This window comes from Protomyctophum bolini (assembly GCF_963924005.1).
Source record: "Protomyctophum bolini genome assembly, chromosome: 8".
Lineage (NCBI taxonomy): Eukaryota > Metazoa > Chordata > Actinopteri > Myctophiformes > Myctophidae > Protomyctophum > Protomyctophum bolini.
Window position 1 is genome coordinate 27,385,477 of NC_137869.1, and position 22,616 is coordinate 27,408,092.

The following is a 22,616-nucleotide window of genomic DNA, read 5'->3' on the forward strand; positions in this document are numbered from 1 at the left end:
GTCAGCTGTCACTTCCGGAAGCGGTGAAACGGGAGAAGGGGAAAAACACTGCACACACACACACACACACACACACACGCACATATGGATTAATTATAATGACAGCCGTTTTGCCTGCCAGGTAAAACTCAACCATTAACCCGCTTCGTATTCATTTCAAGGAATCAAATCGACTTTTTTGGAGCCGTGTTTTGAGTCTTAATGGACATCGAGTGAAGAGCATTCGTTCGGTGTTTGTTGTCCTGCTAGCTCAGCCCGGACCGTGTCGTTAATAGCTGGACCTTACACGCACACGCGCGCACACACACACAACAATGTAATAACACGAGTGTGATTGTTGTCATATCATTGACATTTTGAATTGCCTTCGACGATTCTCTCTTTTTAGTTGCAGTTTGAAAAGTAGCCTATCCAGTATCTTTTTATTTCGTTTTTTTCCTCCGCTCATTCCCCGAGAAGGTCAAGAAAGATTGCATCGGAAAGGAATGCTCAGTGTCAACATTGCTAAAACTACAAGCAATTCAAACTAAACAGGAGAAAGATCTATAATATTTCTTCGAGTCGTTAAAGCCACATAATGGTTCGTCAAAGCTTTTTCTGAAATCGTCCTCTGCAACTGGAAACATGGATGTGATGTGGACTTCAGCAACTACTATACAGTTGACAGTTAACCACATAGGTTCAAAATAACACGTCCTGTCAGACAAGTGGGCTTAGCTTCAGCCTACGTCTTGCTTTGCTTTCGTTCACTGGACACTTTACGTTCTGGGTTTGTGTTCAGTTAGCTAACCTTTTGGACAGTGGTTGTTTGTTTCTGTTCCACATATTTTTGCCCTGAAGCTCCAATCAACAGGTAGGCCCATGTTGCTATTAGGTAATAGCTATTGTGTTAAACTGTAATTATGTCAAGAATTATACTGTGCATTGTTCACTTTTCATGAGGAATAAGTTATGGCCATTTAAAATAATGCTATTTCCTAATTGTTCTGTATTAGAACTAGACTTTCTCATATCTATTTGATCGAGTCTTGACTTTTGCTTTCGTATCTAAGCAAAAGTCACACTCGATAAAACACATCTATGATAGGCCTAGTCACTCTTGATCCAAGGTTTAGTACTGTATAAGCTAAATACATAATTCTCAATGCTGCTGGTGCTCCACAAGACACAGCATGCCTTGTACCCCTTATGGCATTGTTATAATTATGCCATTGTTTTATATTGGTCAATGTACAGTACGGGTCATAAGGACAGTCATTCTCTTGTTCTGCTGTCCCGTCCCGTCCCCCCTGCAGATAAGGATGAATGGCCTTTCTCTCAGTGAGCTCTGCTGCCTGTTCTGCTGTCCCCCCTGTCCGGGTCGCATTGCTGCCAAGCTCGCCTTCCTGCCTCCTGAGCCCACGTATGCCCTCTTGCCCGACTTGGAGGCGGGCACTGCTGCTGTGCCGGGCGCAACCGGGCCGGCGGGCTTACGGGCTCGGACTGGCTCGGCCGTAGGGGGGAGCGGCGGTTCTGGGGGCGTGGAGGGGAAGTGGAAGCTCCACCTGACAGAGCGGGCTGAGTTCCAGTACGCTCAGAGAGAGCTTGATGTCACAGAGGTGTTCCTCACCCGCTCTAGCAGGGGCAACAGAATCGGCTGCATGTACATTCGTTGTGCCCCAACCGCCAGGTGGGTTAATTCAGCCGGTCTAATCACTAGTTGTTCACTAATCAATGGATGGCTTTATGACTTGCATTGTGCTGAGTCCGCTGACTCTTTCCTGTGACCTTTTGAACTAGTCTGTCTATCACACTTCCTCAGAAATGTCCCCACACCCAAGCACACCCAAGCAACACAGCACGTGTCTTGTCTCCAGACTAATTGTCTGTCTTCTTTCCGCTTATTCCAGTTTCTTTCTTTTTACTTCCTGCACTTTGAGACGTTTCACTGTCTCAAAGTTGTTCTCCTCCCGCCTGCAGCAGCAGATTTGTGCTAGTGAACCTAATAGGCTTCGATTTGCGTAGAGTAGTGGACATTGGACAATCTTGCCAACTTTCTCAACATTAGCTCAATTTCATAATGTTGATAGGCAAAATGACTTGGCTGCAGCCTGATCCCCTATCTGTTGTGCTAGACTACAGCTCATAAATTTACCAAATCAATTAAAAAGACATGGACAGGATTGTGTTACAGATAATGCCAATCTAATGTTACACAACAATGAGTCCAAACTAGACCTGATATGTACCTCATTGTTATGCCATTTTCTGAGCAGTACGGCCAATGGCAAAACCTCAAGGTTATAAACAAAACCATAAAGTGAGGACCTCAAACAATCACTGAGTAAAAAAGAAAAAAGGTATCAGATTGCTTTGACGAGGCCAACATTCATTCATGAATAAAACTAAAGGGCTACAATACCTGGGGTTTATAATCGATACCCTGCTACTCAGGTTGTACAAAATGGCTAGGAGCAAGAGTCCCTTGACATAGATCCAGCTCCGTAAACCAATCTTGTTACACAGCGCTATTCACCCCGCAGACCTTTTGACAGTAGATGCAAATAAACTGGTCTGTCAGACGATCAACAGGTTCCTTAATAGCCTGCAGTCATCTGTAATATCGCATTTTTAGGGTAGTAAACGGTATGCATTTGTTATGGTGTTTTCAAAGGCACATGGATGTTTGTTTTCATTAATATTTTATGTAGATTTCAGTAGAACAAATGTACATGTAAGCAACATAATACCATGTACTTAAGTCAACTATATAATTACTCTGACCTAGGTTATATGGTAAGGATTGACATTTTTACTTTGCAAGTAACTCTATATTTGCTGCCTCCTGTGTTCCCTCTCAGATTCACAGTGTTGTTCTCCCATGGTAACGCAGTAGACCTGGGCCAGATGAGCAGTTTCTACATCGGCTTGGGCACGCGCATTAACTGCAACATATTCTCCTACGACTACTCGGGCTACGGAGTGAGCTCCGGCAAACCCTCTGAGAAGAACCTGTACGCCGACATAGATGCTGCCTGGCACGCTCTGCGCACACGGTATGCTATGATCTGATCTGATCTGATCTGATCTGATCTGATCTATGTCCATTATGCTGTTGTATTGTCAATGCTGTTTTGGTTGATTTGACGTTTTGTTGCCAGCATCAAGTGTTTTATTGTAACATTCTTATTTACTGTCTGTTGTTGGCGACAGTGTGCCTGATGATGTACAATAACCAGTAAAATGTTAGGGCTGGGACTCGATAAAAAAAAAATCTAATTAATTTGAAACATTGTAATTTATTAATCGCATTTTAATCACATATCAATATTTGACCTGAGAAGCTTCTTTTTTTTTGGTCAATTAAAACAGAATTTGGTATACGAGTGAATCAATGAGTGAGTCTTAAATAAAAATGTCCCATCCACTGGGCCAAGCAAAGCGGTCTGCTCGTATGCCCGATTAAAACGTGTTAATCTCAATTAATCAGTTAAAGTCCAAGCCCTAATGTATAGTACAGTAAAGTGTATATATAAAATATCACACCTGTGAAGTGAGGGGCACTAATATATTAAAGTCTAACTTTGTGCCAAGTTGCCAACACAAACATTAAACGCCATTAACAATAAAGAGACAATATGACGTAATGAGTTACATTATGACGTACATTTTCCCTTCACTGTCAATGGTGTTTACAAAACAAACATTGAACTAAAGACAAACATTAAACCTGTGTATAGGGCACAAAAGACTGCATTTTTCATATATTACAGGTTACATTAAATTAATTCCTCATACGTTGTCAGTGGGCTGGAGGAAGAGATCCCACTTTTTATAGAACTTATCCTTTTGTAGTATGAATGTTAGTTTTTACATGACATATACTTCTTCAGTAATGTCCATCCAATGTTCTTTTTATTTGGAGTATATTAAGCCGGCAACAGTTAATGAAACTACTTGATTTTTAAAGCTATGTGCGCGACTGTTCTCGCCAAAACTGGCTACAGCGGACTGGCTACTGCGTTTTAATAAGATAATAAGTTTCTTTTTTCACGACCGAAGCGGAAAAAACATCTGCATCCATGTGCAGCCAGGGAGAAGCGATGTCCAAGCATATGCTGAAGCTACAGATCACCATTAAATGTGTTGTGGAGGACTGAAGAAACTGGTGTGAATGGCCACTAAAACCCCTGGGCGCTGTTGCCACCATAGACTCTCGTTCTATTTCTCTTCGAATACTCTGCCTTTTCCAGGCTCCTAAAAATAGCCAGCGACCATGCGCTAAAGCTAATGTAATGAAAGTCTATTTAAGGGTCTTTAGAAGCATTAATATTTTAAACGTGCGGTAACGTAACCGGGATTTACTATTGAGCCGCTAAACATAGTCGCGTTGTTCAATCTGATCGATCTGAGCCGTAATTCAGAGATAAAGGGCTATAAAGATCAGCGTCCCCAGTATTGTGTGAGCGCCACCATCTTTAAACAGGCAAAACACATTGAGCACAGAGCTGGCGATCGACAGGGAGCCCTGTATTGATGGACCGTTGCCCACAGGTCCCGCGGTTAACCCGCGGGGCGGGCGAACAGGTCAAGGTTTTCAGAGCAATTGACGATATTCAGACAGCGGCCATCTTGCCAGTAAGATGCTAACTAGGTGCAACTTTCCATTGATAGCCCATTCATCCAAACAAAAAAGTCCTATCTAATTGTATTTATAATCTGTAAAGTATTATTATGAGCTACTTCCTGTCAAGAAGTTCTGTGCAGGTTATTTTGTGTCTGGAGTGTCAGGAGTTTGGGAGTGCTCGTTGGATATCACTCAACAGACCTGCGTACCACCTGTTTTGTATTTGCACATAAGGCAGGAGGAGGTTGCTTTACTAAAAACCAAAGGACCAAAAAAAGGAGAGGGGGGAAAAAAGCATTCCCCTCCTATTCTGTCTCCAAGACTCTCCCTCTCTCCCGTACTCCCATCTCTACTCCTCTGAAATCATCGATTCTAGCTTGTTCAATGTGTTGCTTATTTGATAGCAAATTAGCAAGTAGTATGAACAGCTGCCAATGATATCCTCATTATCCTGATATATCGACCGGTGCACGTCAACTTAATTTGATGTCCCATGTAATGTTATAGGAATAGGACATGACACTCTGTCGTTCATTGTTATTGTTCTCTCATGTATTGAATTGTAGCCTACACAATTATAAGACAGGGAAAATATGAAGTGTCTATCCTACTAAAAACCAAACCATATGGGGCTGTATGCGCTTTGGTTTTGTTCGCTCCCGTTTCATCGACTGATTGTAAGCGCAACGTCTCTCTCGCTATATGAAATTTAGCCTACATATATTTATTATTTTATTAATTTGTTATTAATTATTGTTGTTATTGCATTATTGTTTTGAGGTCTCCTTCCTACCTCCATCTGCTGTCAGTAGCCAAGCCAACATTATGAACAAAATGCTGCACAGTAAATTGATGGGGAAATAGCCCAGTGCCCTGCTATGCGGTAAATATGATCGAGACGAGTATTAATATATAAAAAGCTAATAAAAAACACGTTAAACACATTCCTGGCCATGGGGGATTTCATGAAATACACGTAACGTTAATTTAGTCTCTGGCCATGAGTGAGTTTTAACCACATTGTCACTTGTCAGTTAGCTGTGTTGCTGACGCTGAGGAAGAACTTTACAATAATGAGGAGAGGGGATTCATCAACGTTTAGTCTGGCCAGAACAGATATGAAAAACTCTTATGCTGTGCTCACACTAGCAGCGACAAAGCAACAGGCTACATTATTATTATTATTATTTATCATTATTATTATTTATTATTTTCAGTGGAAGAAAGCTACACAAAGGTACAAAGTGACGTCCAACACTTGACTGCATGACGGGTGTGATATGCTACAAAAAAAGTTGAGCTGACTTCAACTTTTTTCAGCTCTGCAATGACGCGGCAAAGCGTCGGTAAATCATATGTTTTTGTTTCACAGTTTACATTCCCTTTCACTCCCCCCACCACAATATGTGCTCTCTTGCGTAAAAGGAAGAAAAACAACTAAATTCTTTCCTTTAACCAGTTCCCTGTACTATTTAACCCTAACCTTTTTCTTGGTGTCTGTGGCTTGAGCAACTCTTCAAAGGTGACTTTATTGTTGCTGGCCACACTTGGTCATTTTGTAGCTTTTGTCACTGCTAGTGTGTGAACGCAGCAATATAGTGCTCCGATTGGTTCCGAGTCCGTTCAGTCAGACACATCTCACCCCCTGAGACCCAATTTCAGCATGCTCCTTGAGTCCTTAACTAGGGTTGGGATCCGGATTCTGGAATCGGAGGAACCGGGTCCATCATCCTGCTATACAATTACTATACCAGTGGTTCTCAAAAGTTTTAATTGCAAGGACCACCATAACCATCTGAGAGTGTACAACAATGGAACCATTTGTACTCTCTCAGAGTTGCAGTACTGTAAGGTAAGGTTCCATTTGGAACCCCTGGCCTATAGGAATCGTTAACACGAAGTACGCCAAAACCAGTGAACACGGAGAATTTAAATTGGTACCCTAGCCTGCCAAACGCAGCTTTCTCGTGTTCCAGGGTTTACATTCTTTAATCCATGTTTTGATCCGATTGTATTGATAGCCAAGTAGAACAGTGGCCGTGGCCATTTTGAAAATGCGCGTGCATCCACTTCCATTCTAAGCCCTGCATTCAAAGCCCTGTATCTCAGAAATGACATTGGGGGGCTGTTCCTGGTCCAGACAAGCGTTTTCAATGGCCTGTAGCAGACACGGTCGGGTTTTTCCACCACTGACCGAGAGAACAACAACCGGTCAAGACACCACACACAGTAGTTTGTCACTGTAACATGCGATTAAGGATATTTGGCTCTTCAAAGTAAGCGATAAAACCTTGGCAATACGCTGCGGACCGGTTAAGTGTTAAAGAAACCTGTCCCCAGTCTAGCTACAATGACTGGTCCTATACAGGTTGGGTGGTTGCTTCTACCTGACCCCACTCAAGCACTCACTCAAGCACTGGTAGCACTAATGTAGTGCAACCCCAGGGCGGAGTAGGGAGCAGAGCTGCGAAGTGAGGTTGTGGAAGGTGTAAAGAAAGGAGACTGGGATAGTGCAAAGACGAAGGCGACAGTAGAGCGGTGGCACATAGAGATGCAGAGGAGGGGTTTGTGGGGGGATGGGGTTGAAGAGATGGGGGAGTAGGGGTAAATGTCTCTCAAGGACATTGCAGTGTGATAGTGTCTCATTAGCGGGATGTGTATTGCCTCACTGCAGCTGTTGCCCTTGGGTAGGTTGACACAGCAGAGAATCGACAGCGCTCAGTGTTTGTAGCCTTATATTCTTTTCTCCACAGTTACTCATCTGCTCATTCTGCTGTAAATCTTTTTGGATAAAAGAGAAAATATTTACTCAACTAGTTCACACAAAGCATATTGAAAATGCACCACGTTTTTAAGATTATACGATCTCACATCTCTGTTCTAATGCTTGTTTTAAACAGGTACGGCATCAGCCCAGAGAACATCATCCTCTATGGGCAGAGCATTGGAACAGTACCCACAGTAGACCTGGCATCACGTTATGAATGTGCTGCGGTGGTACTCCACTCTCCTCTCACCTCAGGCATGAGGGTAGCCTTCCCTGACACAAAGAAGACTTACTGCTTTGACGCCTTCCCCAAGTGAGTCTCCCGATTGGTGGTCCCTCAACATAGTCTCTTATGCTGTCTACGCTTTAATCTTTCTGTATCGTCGGGTGGAAACCTCATGTGTCCAAAACTGTTACTTTTCAGGATTCAAATTCAAAAGTTTTGAGCTTGTGGATCTGCTACTTGAGGATGCTTTTGTGTGATGCTGTAGTATAATCAAGTAACACAAAGTTAATTATGGAGATAAGAGGTTTCTGCCCGACAGCAACGATATGTGACTGTCTCTCACTCTGTCCCTCAGTCTGTCATTAGTTCTGTCTTGCTCCCTCTTAGATGTGTCCTTTCATGAGTTCACAGAGTGGTCGGCTTCCTGTTGGCATTTCCACACAATTAATAGGCTTGGCAGTGCGTGCCACATGGTCATTTCAACTTGCAGTGTCATTTGTGAAAGTACTTGTTCAAGTTAAAGGACCATGCTTTTAAGAGCAACTCCCCTCTACTGTGCAGCATTTCTCTGGGCAGTCTTAACCATTTCCCCGCCAAAAAACGTAGCCTGCGTTATTTGTCGGAAAGCGACTCCGCCAAAATACGTAGGCTACGTTTCTTCAGTTGTATAAACGTATTTGATCCGAAGCGTAAGGGTTGAAGGGGGCAATATCCTGGCATATAGTAATCATTCTTTAATTATTTTCGACAGAATTTCAAAGCATCTTATGTTTGGTCACTAGGAGTATGTATATGTAGCCAGCAATAGTTTTTAACAGTACAACAGTCATTCTTATTTGTGAGATTATGTTCAGTTTATATAGTTAAATCTGAATCCCCGACTAGGTAGGCCGTCGATTACTCACCTGATTAAACCCAGATAACCATAACAGTCTTTATATGACACTAATAAATCATCCTACTGTATAAGTCTTCCTCATACTGCTCTATAGATTTGGACAATTGCAGGCGTGCATGAATGAAATAATCAAGGGCCCCCCTGTGTGTTGTTGCTTTTGTCCTAATTTACACTCGTTTAATGGGAGACAAAGTAAATGGGAGGCTGTGCCAGCCTTTGCACAGTTAAGTCGCAGATGGTACCATTGGGTGGGGAGAGGAGATGGCGTAGACCAGGGAAGGCCTCTCCACAGTGTGCTGTGAGAAAGCCTCCAGTGTTCTTGTATTGTGCCTATTTCTCCAGCGTGGTCCCTGGCCGGCTGCCTTCCCCGGGATCAGTCTGTATGATTATTTCAATGTTGCTCTGCTTCTTTCTCTCTCAACACACACACACTTAACACCTCATATACAATTTACACGATGGATTATCACCATCAGCTGTAAGTGCTGCTAGGACGTAATTGAATGAATGAATATTTATTTCGATCTTTTTTTACAATGTAACATTTTCTTTCAAAGTGATCGAAAAGGCATAGGCAGAAGCTTATATAGCTTATTAGTGCCACTGCCTATCCTTATCACATTCTGTTACAAAATAATAAACAAAACAGACGGAAAAGGAAGAAAAAAAGACAAATGCAGAATGGACTACTTCAATACACTACACACACAGGATAACAGATGACTCAATCCCCCACTCAATCCAGGTTGTATTTATCCAACAATGCCTGTTTGAGCCTTTTTTTTAAATTGCTTTAGGTTTATGCTTTGCTTTATAAGCTCGGGCAAGCCGTTCCACAGCTTTACTCCGTGAACAGATATACACACATGCTGTACTCTTCAAAGTAGTTCCACCTAGTTGTTTAAAGTTTAATTCCCCTCTCAACTCATACCTACCATCCCTATCCATAAACCTTTTTTGAATATTGCCAGGAAGCAGTATATGTATTGCTTTATATAATATTTGTGCCGTTTTAAAATCAACTAAATCAAAAAACTTTAATGTATGCGATTTCAGAAACAGTGAATTTGTGTGTTCATAATATCCTACCTTATTGACTATTCTTCTTGCTTTTGTTCTGCATTGTTTACTGGAGGAATTTTAATTTAAACAGAATTGTTTGTAGGTCTATGAATGGGTATTTATTTTTTTACATTCTTATAGTTGAGAAAAAAAGAATCCCGCACACTGTCTTCACTTGAGTTAGATTTATTGAGCAACGTTTGGGTCATTCAGACCTTCATGATGCCTGATGAATGTCTGAACGACCCAAACGTTGCTCAATACATCTAACTCAAGTGAAGACAGTGTGCAGGATTCTTTTTTTCTCTACTTCTCAGTTCTAGTTATCTGACGCACCTGTCCATTCTAGGTGTGCAGAAGGACTTTTTTTCTTACATTCTTATAATTAAAATAGCTGACAATATGTGGAAAAAGGTTTTACAACTGATCAGCATGATTGCAACAATTAGGAAATCCCAGGTTTTAGTTCACAGCATGTTTTAATGTAATGCCTCTTACGACTGTCTCTTTGTTATAGATTCCTGAATGTATGCTCTAATAATCCCAAACTCTGACCTCTCTTCACCCATTCTACCCTATGCTCAGCATCGAAAAGGTATCCAAGATCACGTCTCCGGTGCTGATCATCCATGGCACGGAGGATGAGGTGATCGACTTCTCTCACGGCCTGGCGCTGTTCGAGCGCTGCCCCAAGGCTGTGGAGCCCCTCTGGGTGGAAGGAGCCGGACACAACGACATTGAACTATACAGCCAATATCTGGAGCGCCTGCGTCGCTTCATAGGACAGGAGTTGGCAGTGCCGCATGCCTGACCGTTGCACCTCATCACTATCACCATCATCCTTACCATCATTGTTGTCACCATCATCAATGTTTCTATTATGCTCCTGGCTCATATCCAGCAGCATATTTTCCATTCAGGTCTGGATCAGCTTGTTTAAAGAGAAACTTCTTGACTGTACTGACTGTACATTTGAATCCTATTGTTCTGTTGTGAGGGGAACATGTGAAAATCTGTCATAATCTAACATTTCAGAAATCTGTGTGTGTGTGTGTGTGTGTGTGTGTGTGTCTATTGCTTTTTGACCAAATTGGGAAATGCCTGATGCTACAGTACTGATGACATAGACTGTCATCCAAGTACTCTGATAATGGGTAACTGCACTAGTACAAAACTTTCCAAATTGCTTTTCCAAAGCTTGTGTTGGAAAATTGCCACGAGCCAGCCTGCATATAAAACTAAACCATGTCACCTGGCAGCCATTTTCCAGCGTTGACTTTCAAGAACGCATTGGGAAGTGTTCCATCAGATTTTCACATGTCCGCTTCACAATGGAGCGATAGGATTCATGTTAATATGAGCTGAGTTTCCCCTTTTAAGAGTGTCTGATGGAAATGGCGGTGTCATGACCCTCTCTGCTGCAGCACACCAGCACTTCCTCTCCAGTTCTAGTTCAGTTTTCAGAGAACATACAGTCCTCACTACAACAATGTGTGACCATTGCCTGGTATGGCAGTGGGATACACTCCATTGAATTTGGAAGGACAGAAGTTCAAGAGTCTCCCAACACAAATGGTCCCTGTGAGCTGTCCTTTTTGTTTGAATTTGACACTTGTTTATGTCTCATACCTGTTGTTAATGGCTGCCAACAAAGCACCACTCTTACACTCTCGTTTCTATCATCCCAGGAGACAGTGTAGGGGCATTGACATTGTCCAGGCCTTGTGTTCTACCCCCAGCCTGGTTTTATTCACTCATTTCATGACAGCCCTGACAACACTAAGGACACATCTTGCAGTATGTCCAACTGAGTGTTATCCTCATCGACGAATGTTCGTTTCACTTTTGGAATGGACCTGATTCACCGGAATTTGCCCCAACCCTGCAAACACATGAACACTTGTTTTCCTTTTTAAAACTAAGAACTAAACATTTCTGCACTACTGTTCTTCTTTTAATTAGTTTAATATTGTTTATTTGTGTTTAATGACTGTTGAAGGCTACGGCACAGAGCTCTAATGAAATACTCAAATTTTAGCATTTGAAATCGGATTGTGGTTATCTTTGGGTTTTATTTTTCTTTGCGGGGGCGTGCAACACGTCTCCAGCCGGAATTGAGCTCTGGATGTCTGATCATTAGCTATTGGTTAGGTTATTAACATGACATTATTGATTATTGTTCAGCCACTATGACATGCTAAATGTACAGTATGTCCTTTTCTCACTTTGGTTTACAATATCTTAACTTTTTTTTTTATATTAGCCCATGTTGGTACATATCCGATAGTGGAAACTTAGATTATCATATTATTATTAAGCTTGAATGTTGTTCAAATTAATTTCAGTGGAATCCAAAAGGCCAGGAGAGCAGGTAGTTCTATACTAAAAATATTAGTTCTTATTTTGAACAGACCATAAAGGGTCATAACATCTTTGTAACATTTTCAAATATGGAACACTTTAATTTGACTACACAGTGCTTGGTAGTAGAATATGTTCAGAACCTTTGTGTCTGCTGGCATGACCTTTGACCCCTCAAACCTCTTACTTAACTATGTTGTATTACATCTGCTTTTTGCTCTTATCGTTGGGGGGTGATCACTTAATTTGAACCTTAGAGATTTTATATAATTTGTCTCGCTACAATCTTATTTTCTAATAAAATATGGATTTTTGCATATATGTAAGCTAATTCCTAACTCTCCAACCTTTATTGAATGTCTAACTTCTTACTTTTAAACTATACTTTTTAAAACACACTCTGCCATTTGTAAGTCATAGTAGGGTGAAATCCTCAACCCTTAATTGTTTGATTGTTTTGAAGCAGATTTACAACAAAGGTCAATTGTATATTGATTAGAAACCAAAGTTTTACAAATGCTATTCGTTGGCTGTACATTAGCTTCCCCAGAACCAACGTCATGTCCTAGTACTGTAGGCCTATGTACGGTATGTGGATATGAAATCAAAAAGCATTTGTGTAATTGCTCCCTCAACAAATTCCAGAGCAATCTCATGTGTGTTTACTGTTAACAAACAGAGGAACACCTTTGAATGCCACGTTACTTCAAAGCTGTTTCTAAAAGACCATAGAGGCTTGTGGGTGTTTACTGAAAATGTTGATGCTTATTTGTTAGGGAATATCACATCAGTTATGTCAAAAGAGGGGTGTGTGTGTGTGTGTGTGTGTGTGTGTGTGTGTGTGTGTGTCTTTCTTTCTTTAAGGGAAGATAAAGACTGACGAAAAGCTCTAAGCAGAAATGAAGAGTTTGTTTAAAAATATATATATTTAAAGAAATGTCTTCTTTTGTATCCAAATGAATTATATGGATCTTTATGCATTTAGATTTTGGTGAGAGTTGGGGAAATGATGTGGTGGATGAAGGGCCAGTTGGGATTGTTTGTCATATATCATGTTTATTATTTCCTGTTATTTTTAGTTTCAAAGATATCATCTTTTTCCAAGAATTCAAGAGCATAGTAAATAAATGAATTGATAATATACAGTATAATGTCCATATCTCTGTAACTGTCTCTTTGAAATATTGTATTTCCTTTTCTTTTCAATGAATCAATGTCAGATTTTTGCATTCACCTCAATTAAATCCAGTAAATAAAGATCAATGATCAGCTAAATGTACAGCCATACAGAAGACCAATAGGCAGCCAATCCTGTTGGATCACTGGTGATCACCAGAACTATGTCAGCCAGTAACTTTTTTTTAACCCATGTTTAACAGATGGGTTTGGTTATTATCTTGCCAAATGACACCATGAAGAGATGGGGGAAATAGACAGATGGGTCTTAAGCTAGCTCAAACCACCCTCCCCCTAACACACATAGGCTACACACTCCTGTGTCTTTGTCAATGGACTACATAAATAGTCTGGTGTCCCACTCAAATGCTCTTATGGCATGGCACATGGATATGGATTAAGGCAGATGCAACACTACATGCCGCCAGCACATGGCAAGGTTAGTGCAGCTTGACCTGTATCACACACTACACACTACCCCCATTCCCAGACAAAACAATTACCACAGCCCCAAGGTATGACGTTGGCCTAGACTAGAGAGACAACTCTGAATACTGTGTATACCAATATCCCGTGCACACTCTGTGTGTGTGTGTGTGTGTGTGTGTGTGTGTGTGTGTGTGTGTGTGTGTGTGTGTGTGTGTGTGTGTGTGTGTGTGTGTACACGCATACTTTAACATAATGCTGAACATCATAATTTGTAATCAGTCTAATGATTAGACTGATTACAAATTATGTTTTGATTAAGTGATTAAAGAATGGTCTATATAGGGCTAATAACAAGATGATGTAGGGCTAATAACAAGATGTACTATTCACAGGGCCAGAAACAAGTCGCTCATTATTCCAAATTAAAAACATCCAATCAATATTTGACTATTTGTGGTCTTCAGCTTGCACGGCACATGATGCGAATTAACTAGGAAAGGGTAAAGTAAAGGAAAGGAAGCAATGTGCTGACATGCAACAATGTCGTGTACGGTGTAGGCGCCGAGTGGGTGGGTGGGTGTCGTCACTGCGCGGCCACCAGGGGCGTGAATTTCACCGGTTTCCCCGACACACTGACACACAATGACCCAACACACACCGTGACTGGCAACTACTGGTAAGAGGGTTACGGTAGATAGGAGTAGGCTACTAGTAGATGAGGCAATGGTTACACGCAAAACTGGGACAGGGAGTAAATAGCTTTATTCTGCTTATGTTTTTTGTTTTTTCGTCACCCCATTTTCGTCACAACGGTTCAAGTGAGGGTGTGGCATTGGAAACATTACTACCTCAAATAGTCTAGTGACTCTAGTCCACGCAGCGCGAAGAAGAATAAATAATGGAAACGTTTGCGCACACTGACTACTTTGCCGCAGAATGTTTGGTTTCCATTTCCACAGGACCAGTGTTTCGTGACCCCGGCGGGCCTTCGCGGAATTACTCCCCGCAGCAGCCGCAGGACCGAGGAGGGTCCATCGAGGACAGGGAGGTTCTGGACACGCTGAAAGAGAGACCCAGTTGTTGTACTGAGGGGACGCTCCTTCGACCAATGTCGGCCCGATCTGATGATAGTACTAACTCTTACGTCGGGGACGCTGACAGTCACAGCAGTTCATGTGGGGAAAGTGGCTGCTCTCCAACGCCACCATCCACTACTATTATACCGTCCACACAGCAGCACCAGAGCTCGGCAGCTGTGAGGAGACACTGCTGTACATACAGAGACTGTAACAGAACCTATGGGAAATCCTCTCATCTGAAGGCACATCTGAGGACTCACACAGGTATAGTGTTCTGTTCACTGTTCACGGGTGACATTGGAAACTATTAAACTGTTACATTACAGCGGTAAAGCCCGTTATAGGCTAGTCGTAAATAAACGTACAAAAAGCGTAGCTCAGTCACAAGCCTCACATATCAAAGCTATAACCTTGGAGGGGGCCTATAAAATATAACTGATCACTGTGGATCTATCAAACTCATCTGTGTGTACTAGTAGCCGAAATAAGTTATACTCTACGGAAACAGCTAAACATCATAGGCTACATTAAAAAAATAAATAATAGTATAGGCCTAGTATAAGCATGGAACAGGACCACCATATTGGAAACAAGTGTCATTTATTGACATTATTGTGTGTTATTCTCCTAGCCTGGGTTTAAGTTATATTGTGATTTTACTTAGGCTTATAAGTTTTACAAAAAATAAATCAAACGGAAAATGGTGCCTCTAGAGTTGACTGCTATACTTGACCCAATTCTGTAAACCTTTGCTCTAGTCTTCTATTATCCAGCATCGCAATTGGCATATAATAAATCCATAACAGGTTTAATTAAGGCTTTGTGTTTGTATGGTATCAACTGAGGCCATGGCAAATGATTTACCCCAATCCAAAAAGTATTTGGGTAGTTGTTTTGTCACATCATGGATGGGTTATGTATTTATTCTTTTTAGCCAGCAAAGATCCTTAATTCATATGCTAATCAAATATTTATCAAGGTCATCAGTTAATCTGTGGAGTAAACTTTTGCTACAAACCTATAATTTATGTTGTATACCAGTAGTCTGGTATTACCAGTGTAAACCAATATACATACAATATACATACAATTAAATAGATCATTCCTGTTCATAAAAAAAGGAAACTACTTTCTTGGAATCAAATAATGGTAAATTGTGCTTAGATTGGTCTGAAACTCTGAATTCAGCCGTTGTACAGTAAATTACATGATAAAGGTAGGGTAATTGATATTGTGTTGTTAAAATAAATGTTAAATAACTATATATTCTCATTCTGATAGTTTTTTATGGTTATTAAAGAGCTGAACAAACACTATCAGAATATAGAGCTTTAACCTCTAGCATTGTGAAGAACGCTAGGAGAAACCTGTAAAAGTGTGAATTCTCTGTGGTGCAGTGGTGAGGTCAGTCTTCAATACAGAGATTCCTTGTTCGATTCACATGACTTCCATGGTTGTTCTTTTAACAAAAAGCTTTCTGTCAAACCCAAAAATATCACTTGCCTGCCTTTAGTTTAAATATAGAAGAAAGAAGAAAAAATATGTAAATGTAAATTCACACTAACGTGTATTCATGTATTGTCTCATACTCATACAAAAGAACACTGAGGAAGTATACTGTAATGCTGGACATGCAAACACACACTTTGCTTCTGCCACAGGTGCTGTCCAAACTTCAAAACCAGAGCCCCAAAGAAAAAAAGAAAAAGCATAAAGCAAATTAAGCAATGTTAGGGTACACAACGCACTTTTAATATCCTATGAGGCATGCACTGCAAGCTTCCAAACAGAATCCACATGGAGGGAATAAGCATACTAAAAGCCAGCATGAAACAAAAAACTAAAATAGACTAGGTATAATAACGGCATAGAGATCCAGTGCTGATTTCAGCCTTCATGTGGTCAGTATGTGATGTCAGTCATCTATCACTTTAAGTATCTATGATGTACGTATGACCTATATTGTGTATGACTAGTGGCTACAAATGTCTTGTGCTCCGCCATTGTCCGTCCTTTTGACTGTCGGTGAAGTCACTGAAGGCACACGCACACAGCTGTTATAATGGTATTGACTGTGTCAATCATCTGCAAATAGTTTAGGCAGGGTTTCAGCCCGATCCAAGCCTTCATCATACATTTAAAGTATAAAATGCATGGAGGTACTACGTTGATGTGTACAAGAATGATGGTGCTGATCAGTCCAGCGGTTTGCAAGATTACAGTAGTTACGGACACACACACACACACACACACACACACACACACACACACACACACACACACACACACACACACACACACACACACACACACACACACACACAACACACACACACACACACACACACACACACACACACATGTGACCAGAGAATCATAAAATACTCTCTTGACTAAATATTTGACTGTTACTGTTTTCTGTTCAACAGGAGAGAAGCCCTTCACCTGTACCTGGCCTGGGTGTGACAAGAGGTTTGCCCGTTCAGATGAACTGGCTCGCCACACTCGCACTCACACGGGGGAGAAACGCTTCCTATGTCCACTGTGTGACAAGCGTTTCATGCGCAGCGACCACTTGCTGAAACATGCACGCCGTCACCCTGACTTCCAATCCGACATGGTTAGTCGGAAGGTGGATGGAATTCACCAATGAGTTTGTCTTATTGATGAGACTTTGAATTAATTGCAGGTTAACTGTATCTCCAAGTGAACTACAGTCTCAGCTGTAAATGGTTAGTAGGTAAGAGGCTACTGTATTTGAGAGTGTGGGAGAAGCTTAGCTGTAGTGTAGAGTGTTAAATCAATAAAGCAATCCAGCACCAGAAAATGGTCTGGATTGTGAATAGACTCGAGTCTAGAGGATTATAGGGAATTGAAGGGAATCCTCTGAAAGTTTACACAAATGAAAACCTCAACTGGATTTCACTGTGCTACCATTATTTATCTATGCCATAGTCTGGCCCAGCCGGGGCGGGCCCGCTTGGAGCAAGCGCTGGAGAATATTGGTTCACCGATCAGAGCCCCCCCACCCTGCCCCACTCCGCCCCTCCCCTCCCCGGTAGAAAACAGCGGAGAAAACTGATCACTATATTGAGAGTGACGCTCCTCTGCACTGTAGTTCACTCCCACTCCTAGACCAGGAAATGTCTCACGTTCCCCCAGGCTTTCATTTTTGAGTCGTATAACGAACAAAAATAAAAGCCTGGCTACTGAGACTATCTATGCCATAAATTGTTAACTAGTGTTTATAGATTGTTACTTTTGTATGCCTAAATTGGTTTATGATACAGGGATGAAATTAAGATTGTTGCTGTATAGAATGTGGTGGTTGAATAATTTATATTATAAAACATATAGTATCTCTTTTGTTCTATCTATCAAGTATAGTTCAAGTACACATTTTTAGATCTGTTATATAGTTATTACGACACGAATGCACTTTCACAGTTTTCTTTAATTAGGCTTATTAATGGCTGCTACACGCACAGGTACCTTAAAATTGGATTAAATAGATACTTCAATTATTGTTTGTCCTGTTGATTCTAACCATCTATTTCCATCCCGACATGATTAAACCTTTCTGGAGTAGGATAGTAAAGGCATTATAAAGGGATCACTCATAATACGTTTATGCTATGTTGATGAATTGAATACATAGGACCACAATGGAAAGTCCCCAGGACTTTTTTCTATTATCCTTTTAGCCTTACTGTCTGACTGTACCACATGCTGTTTACATTTCTGACTAATAAAGTATTCAATCAATCAAAAGTTGCAGGTGTTCTGTAATAAAAATGTTGATGCTTTTATTTTATTTTTTACAAAATGTTTAGAGTTGGAAATGTAACAAAGTTGCATTCCACAGTGTGCTGTGGCGAGAAAAGAACCCCCTGACCCCTCCAATAAAAATATGTCTTTTTAGTGAGAGGGAATTGATATGATATACTGAGTTGGATGATTGAAATCAATTCAATATGCTGATATTAGTCTGTTTATTTCCCCAGAACACGATTATTATTATTTTTGCACAACATTTAAATAAAAAGGGATGTGCCGATGAGACATTTTGGCCGATATCGATATCCGAGATAATGAATTGCTGTTATGGCTGATAACGATGACCGATCTCATTCTGTATTAAAAAACTATAATCATTTTGTCCATTCTGAAAAATACATTTAACAGGGTGTCTGCACTGCGGGCTTAGGCAAGTTGGATTTAACTTTAATACCTTTATATTTAATATTGTGAGCTTGTAGATCTGTTCAAGCTGTTACTTTGGGTTTGTTTATCTTTAGACAGATTGATTAATTGAACCGATGCCGATTAATCTACCGTAAAAACAACTAGAATCGGCAGAGTGTTTACCTATTAATCTCCCATCACTAATAAATCTAAATTCCAAAAGGGCATTTTGCTTTTGAATTCTGTGGAGAAAAAGCTTGCCTGGTGCTGCAGTCAAGGGAAGAGGAAGGTCATGGCTGCAGCATTCAAGTCAGCAGATTTGCCTTAATTCCACTCAGCAAAATGACTTGGTTCTTGTCCAGCATACTTCCTGGTCCCTGTATAGATCAACATTGTCAATCCTAAAACGATTTAGTGTTCATTCCAACAAATTCTAACAAAGATTCAGGTTCAAGCTGCACAAGAAAACCATGGTGAAGCTCCATCCTAGCCTGGCATTAGACTGAGAACGTGGATTCACTGAACACAAGTGAACACTGAACGTGTGAGTGAATCCACGTTCTCAGTCTGGCCAATGCCAGGCTAACTTCATCCTACATCTATATCTTCCATATTTCTCAAAAATATTTTTCAGAGACTACTGCTCTCTGAATATAGAGCTTCCTTGTTTGAGTCCCAGACCTTATGTAGTTAAAATTTGAGGCAAAAATACAAAATAACACAGGTCTATAGTGCCCTGTCTCTGAACATGGAGGTTCCTGGAGTTCTAGAACTTCTGTAGTCAATTCCTTAGGCTAATACACAAAACACTTTAAAAACACAAGGGAATATACCTATTATTACGTCTGAAGGTACCTGTACACTGGTGCTCTGTCTCAGAACACAGAGCTTCCTTGTTTGAGGCGAGCAAAAATTAGTATAGATATTGCACATTGCTGGTTGGAAGTGTCAAGGTAAGTGTGGTTGAGCACACACACATGGTTATATTGATAGCCCAAGCTGTTCTACAATCTATCCTATTCTGTTGATAATTCAAATAAACCGGGACTCCTGTGGGGTTCTGAAGCACAGCTAACGCTTTCGTGTACTTGACAGGAAAAGCATAGTTCAATGTTTTCTTCCTCCATGCCATAAAACCAGTAAACATCTCTCAGCTCTGTTATCTGTCAACTGTCATGCGGTTCTGGGGATGGTAAAGCTAGTGAAGATATGATTGTCAATTATTCTTCTCTGGTTTAACTACTTGGAGAGGATGTCAAGAAAAGTAAAGAACACCTTTCCCTGATGGTGCTCTTTCAAGCTCTGAGCTCCATGGTCCTTTTTTGTAAACACACAAACGAGCAATTGCACACCATGACACACGCACGCACGCACGCACGCACGCACGCACGCACGCACGCACGCACACACACACACACACACACACACACACACACACACACACACACACACACACACACACACACACACACACACACACACACACACACACACACACATATATATATATAAGCTAAACAGTGACAGTGACATCTAATATGTGTGTAATTAAAGTTGCCTCTAACAAGGAAATTATATCAGAGGAAAGATGTTGGACTATTTGATTACTGTCGGAGAGATAAGAAAGTCCACTGTCTGTGAGTGACAGTAATTTGACAAACATGGCATCCATGATCCACCATCGACCATCAGGGAAAGGTGATCTTTACTTTTCTTGACATCCTCTCCAAGTAGTTAAACCAGAGAAGAATAATTGACAATCATATCTTCACTAGCTTTACCATCCCCAGATCCTCAGTTAACGTCATTAACATATATTATTTTGCAAAAAGGGTGAAGTGTCCCTTTAATGATGTAACCAATTGTTGGTGACAGCTATATGGGTCACGTGGTGTTGCGTGCTACTAGCCTACGTCACTCATAGTAAAGTCAGCTGTTCGCAAGGCGGCATCCTGCTACCCTAATAGACAGGGGTGCATGAGCACCTGGCCGCTCATTCGTGCTCTATCTCCGACCAAGCCACACTTCCACCACACATCTCTCTATGCAAAATAAAACCTGCACACTCCCACAAAAGACATAGACTACATTGCATTCGCCAAAAATGTCTTCTTTACTGTTTAAATATTACTTTTCTGAAACACGCTATTCTTGCTCAACCTCAACAGCCTACGTCAGAATCGTCATGTTGGCGTCTACTACGCCAACTACGTTCACTTAATGGGGCCAGTCCTTCAGAGTGACACACGCGTTAGATGAACCACGCGACCGGGATGGTTTCTACCCCTCAATGTCGTGCCTACTCTACACTGCCATCCCAAGTCCCCGCCCCCTTTCACTGCTCCTCTCCTGTGTGTGACCTGTGAACTACTCTCTGACTGCACTGTGGCTTGATTTATATGTGCGAGGTGGAAATGTAATGCACATAAATTAATTATAGGTCCAGCAAGCAAATCATGATTGTCTGTTTGTGCTCAATAGGTCACCATCACATTCCGATTTTAGGTGTTATGTTTTGTATGACATTTATTTTGGCCAGTAGTTTCATATCTATCCTTTTTCCGACCAACACAGAACATGCTAACGGTGTTAGCGCGTTAGCATCCATCTTGCTTTTCATTTATATGTGCGAGGTGGAAATGTAATGCACATAAATTAATTATAGGTCCAGCAAGCAAATCATGATTGTCTGTTTGTGCTCAATAGGTCACCATCACATTCCGATTTTAGGTGTTGTGTTTTTTATGACATTTTGGCCAGTAGTTTCATATGTATCCTTTTTCCTTTGACCAACACAGACCATGCTAACGGTGTTAGCGCGTTAGCATCACACAGCTTACAGCGTCAGTGTTGCATGAATACTTTCAACCATGACAATGCCGACTACTTTTGCTACACACACTTCCCAAGGATTATGGAGATGTCTTTATTTTTTTTTTAAGGTTGAGAAATGAAATAATTATGGTCGTTTCTAATCTCAGCATTTCACAACAGAAAGACGTGGATGCCTTTCGCTGCGCTGTTGCCAATTGCCATGTCTCATAGAAACAAGTAAATAGGTCTATAAAAATAATCCCAAAACAAGCGCATATAACAGGGGTCTGTAACCTATTTTAAATGAAGTGCCATGTTTTCATTTTCTAGATAGTGAGTCAGCCACAAGCTCACATCACAACAATAATCCATGTAATAATCACAATAACAATACTAATAATAATAATAATAATAACACTAAACTTCTTTGTAAACTCACTCATTTACAAACAAGCTCACATCAGAACAATAATGCATGTAATAATAATAACAATAATAATAATAATCATTATAAGAAAAACAACAATAACAACACTAACAACAGTACAGTACAGTAAAGACGTAAAGTACAGTACAGAGGACAACATTACAGTACAGTGCAATACTAAGGAGTGCAGTACAGTATCCTGCTACCCTAATAGACAGGGGTACATAAGCACAGTGGCCGTTTATCCAAGAGCTTTCTCCGACCGAACCACACTTTTACCACACATCTCTATATGCAAAATAAATTCGGCACACTCCCAGAATACATATAGGCTACATTTCATTGAAAGAAATGTCTTAATTACTCTATAAATATTGTTTTACATCACCACACGATCCCATGGGACAACTTTCTGTGACGTCAAAATCGTCATGTTTGCCAAACTCTCCACCAGCACAGAGCCTCCTCCCCCTTTCACTGCTCCTCTGTGCTGTGTGTGACCGACCCACTGTACTACTAAACGGACTCGCCCACTCTACAAACAACAACAACGTGAACAACAAAGTGAACAAACAAGACTCATGCT

General features: G+C 40.9%; 1 protein-coding gene across 1 annotated transcript; it reads left to right on the forward strand.

Annotated features, from left to right (window-relative positions):
* Positions 1-31: 31 nt before the first annotated feature.
* LOC308319342 (alpha/beta hydrolase domain-containing protein 17A-like) lies at positions 32-12,237 on the forward strand. The gene is made up of 5 exons (XM_080769371.1): positions 32-853; positions 1,296-1,669; positions 2,841-3,035; positions 7,507-7,686; positions 10,145-12,237. Exons 2-5 carry the CDS (start codon positions 1,302-1,304, stop codon positions 10,368-10,370), a joined length of 969 nt encoding a protein of 322 aa, XP_080625497.1. The 5' UTR covers positions 32-853; positions 1,296-1,301; the 3' UTR covers positions 10,371-12,237.
* Positions 12,238-22,616: the final 10,379 nt, after the last annotated feature.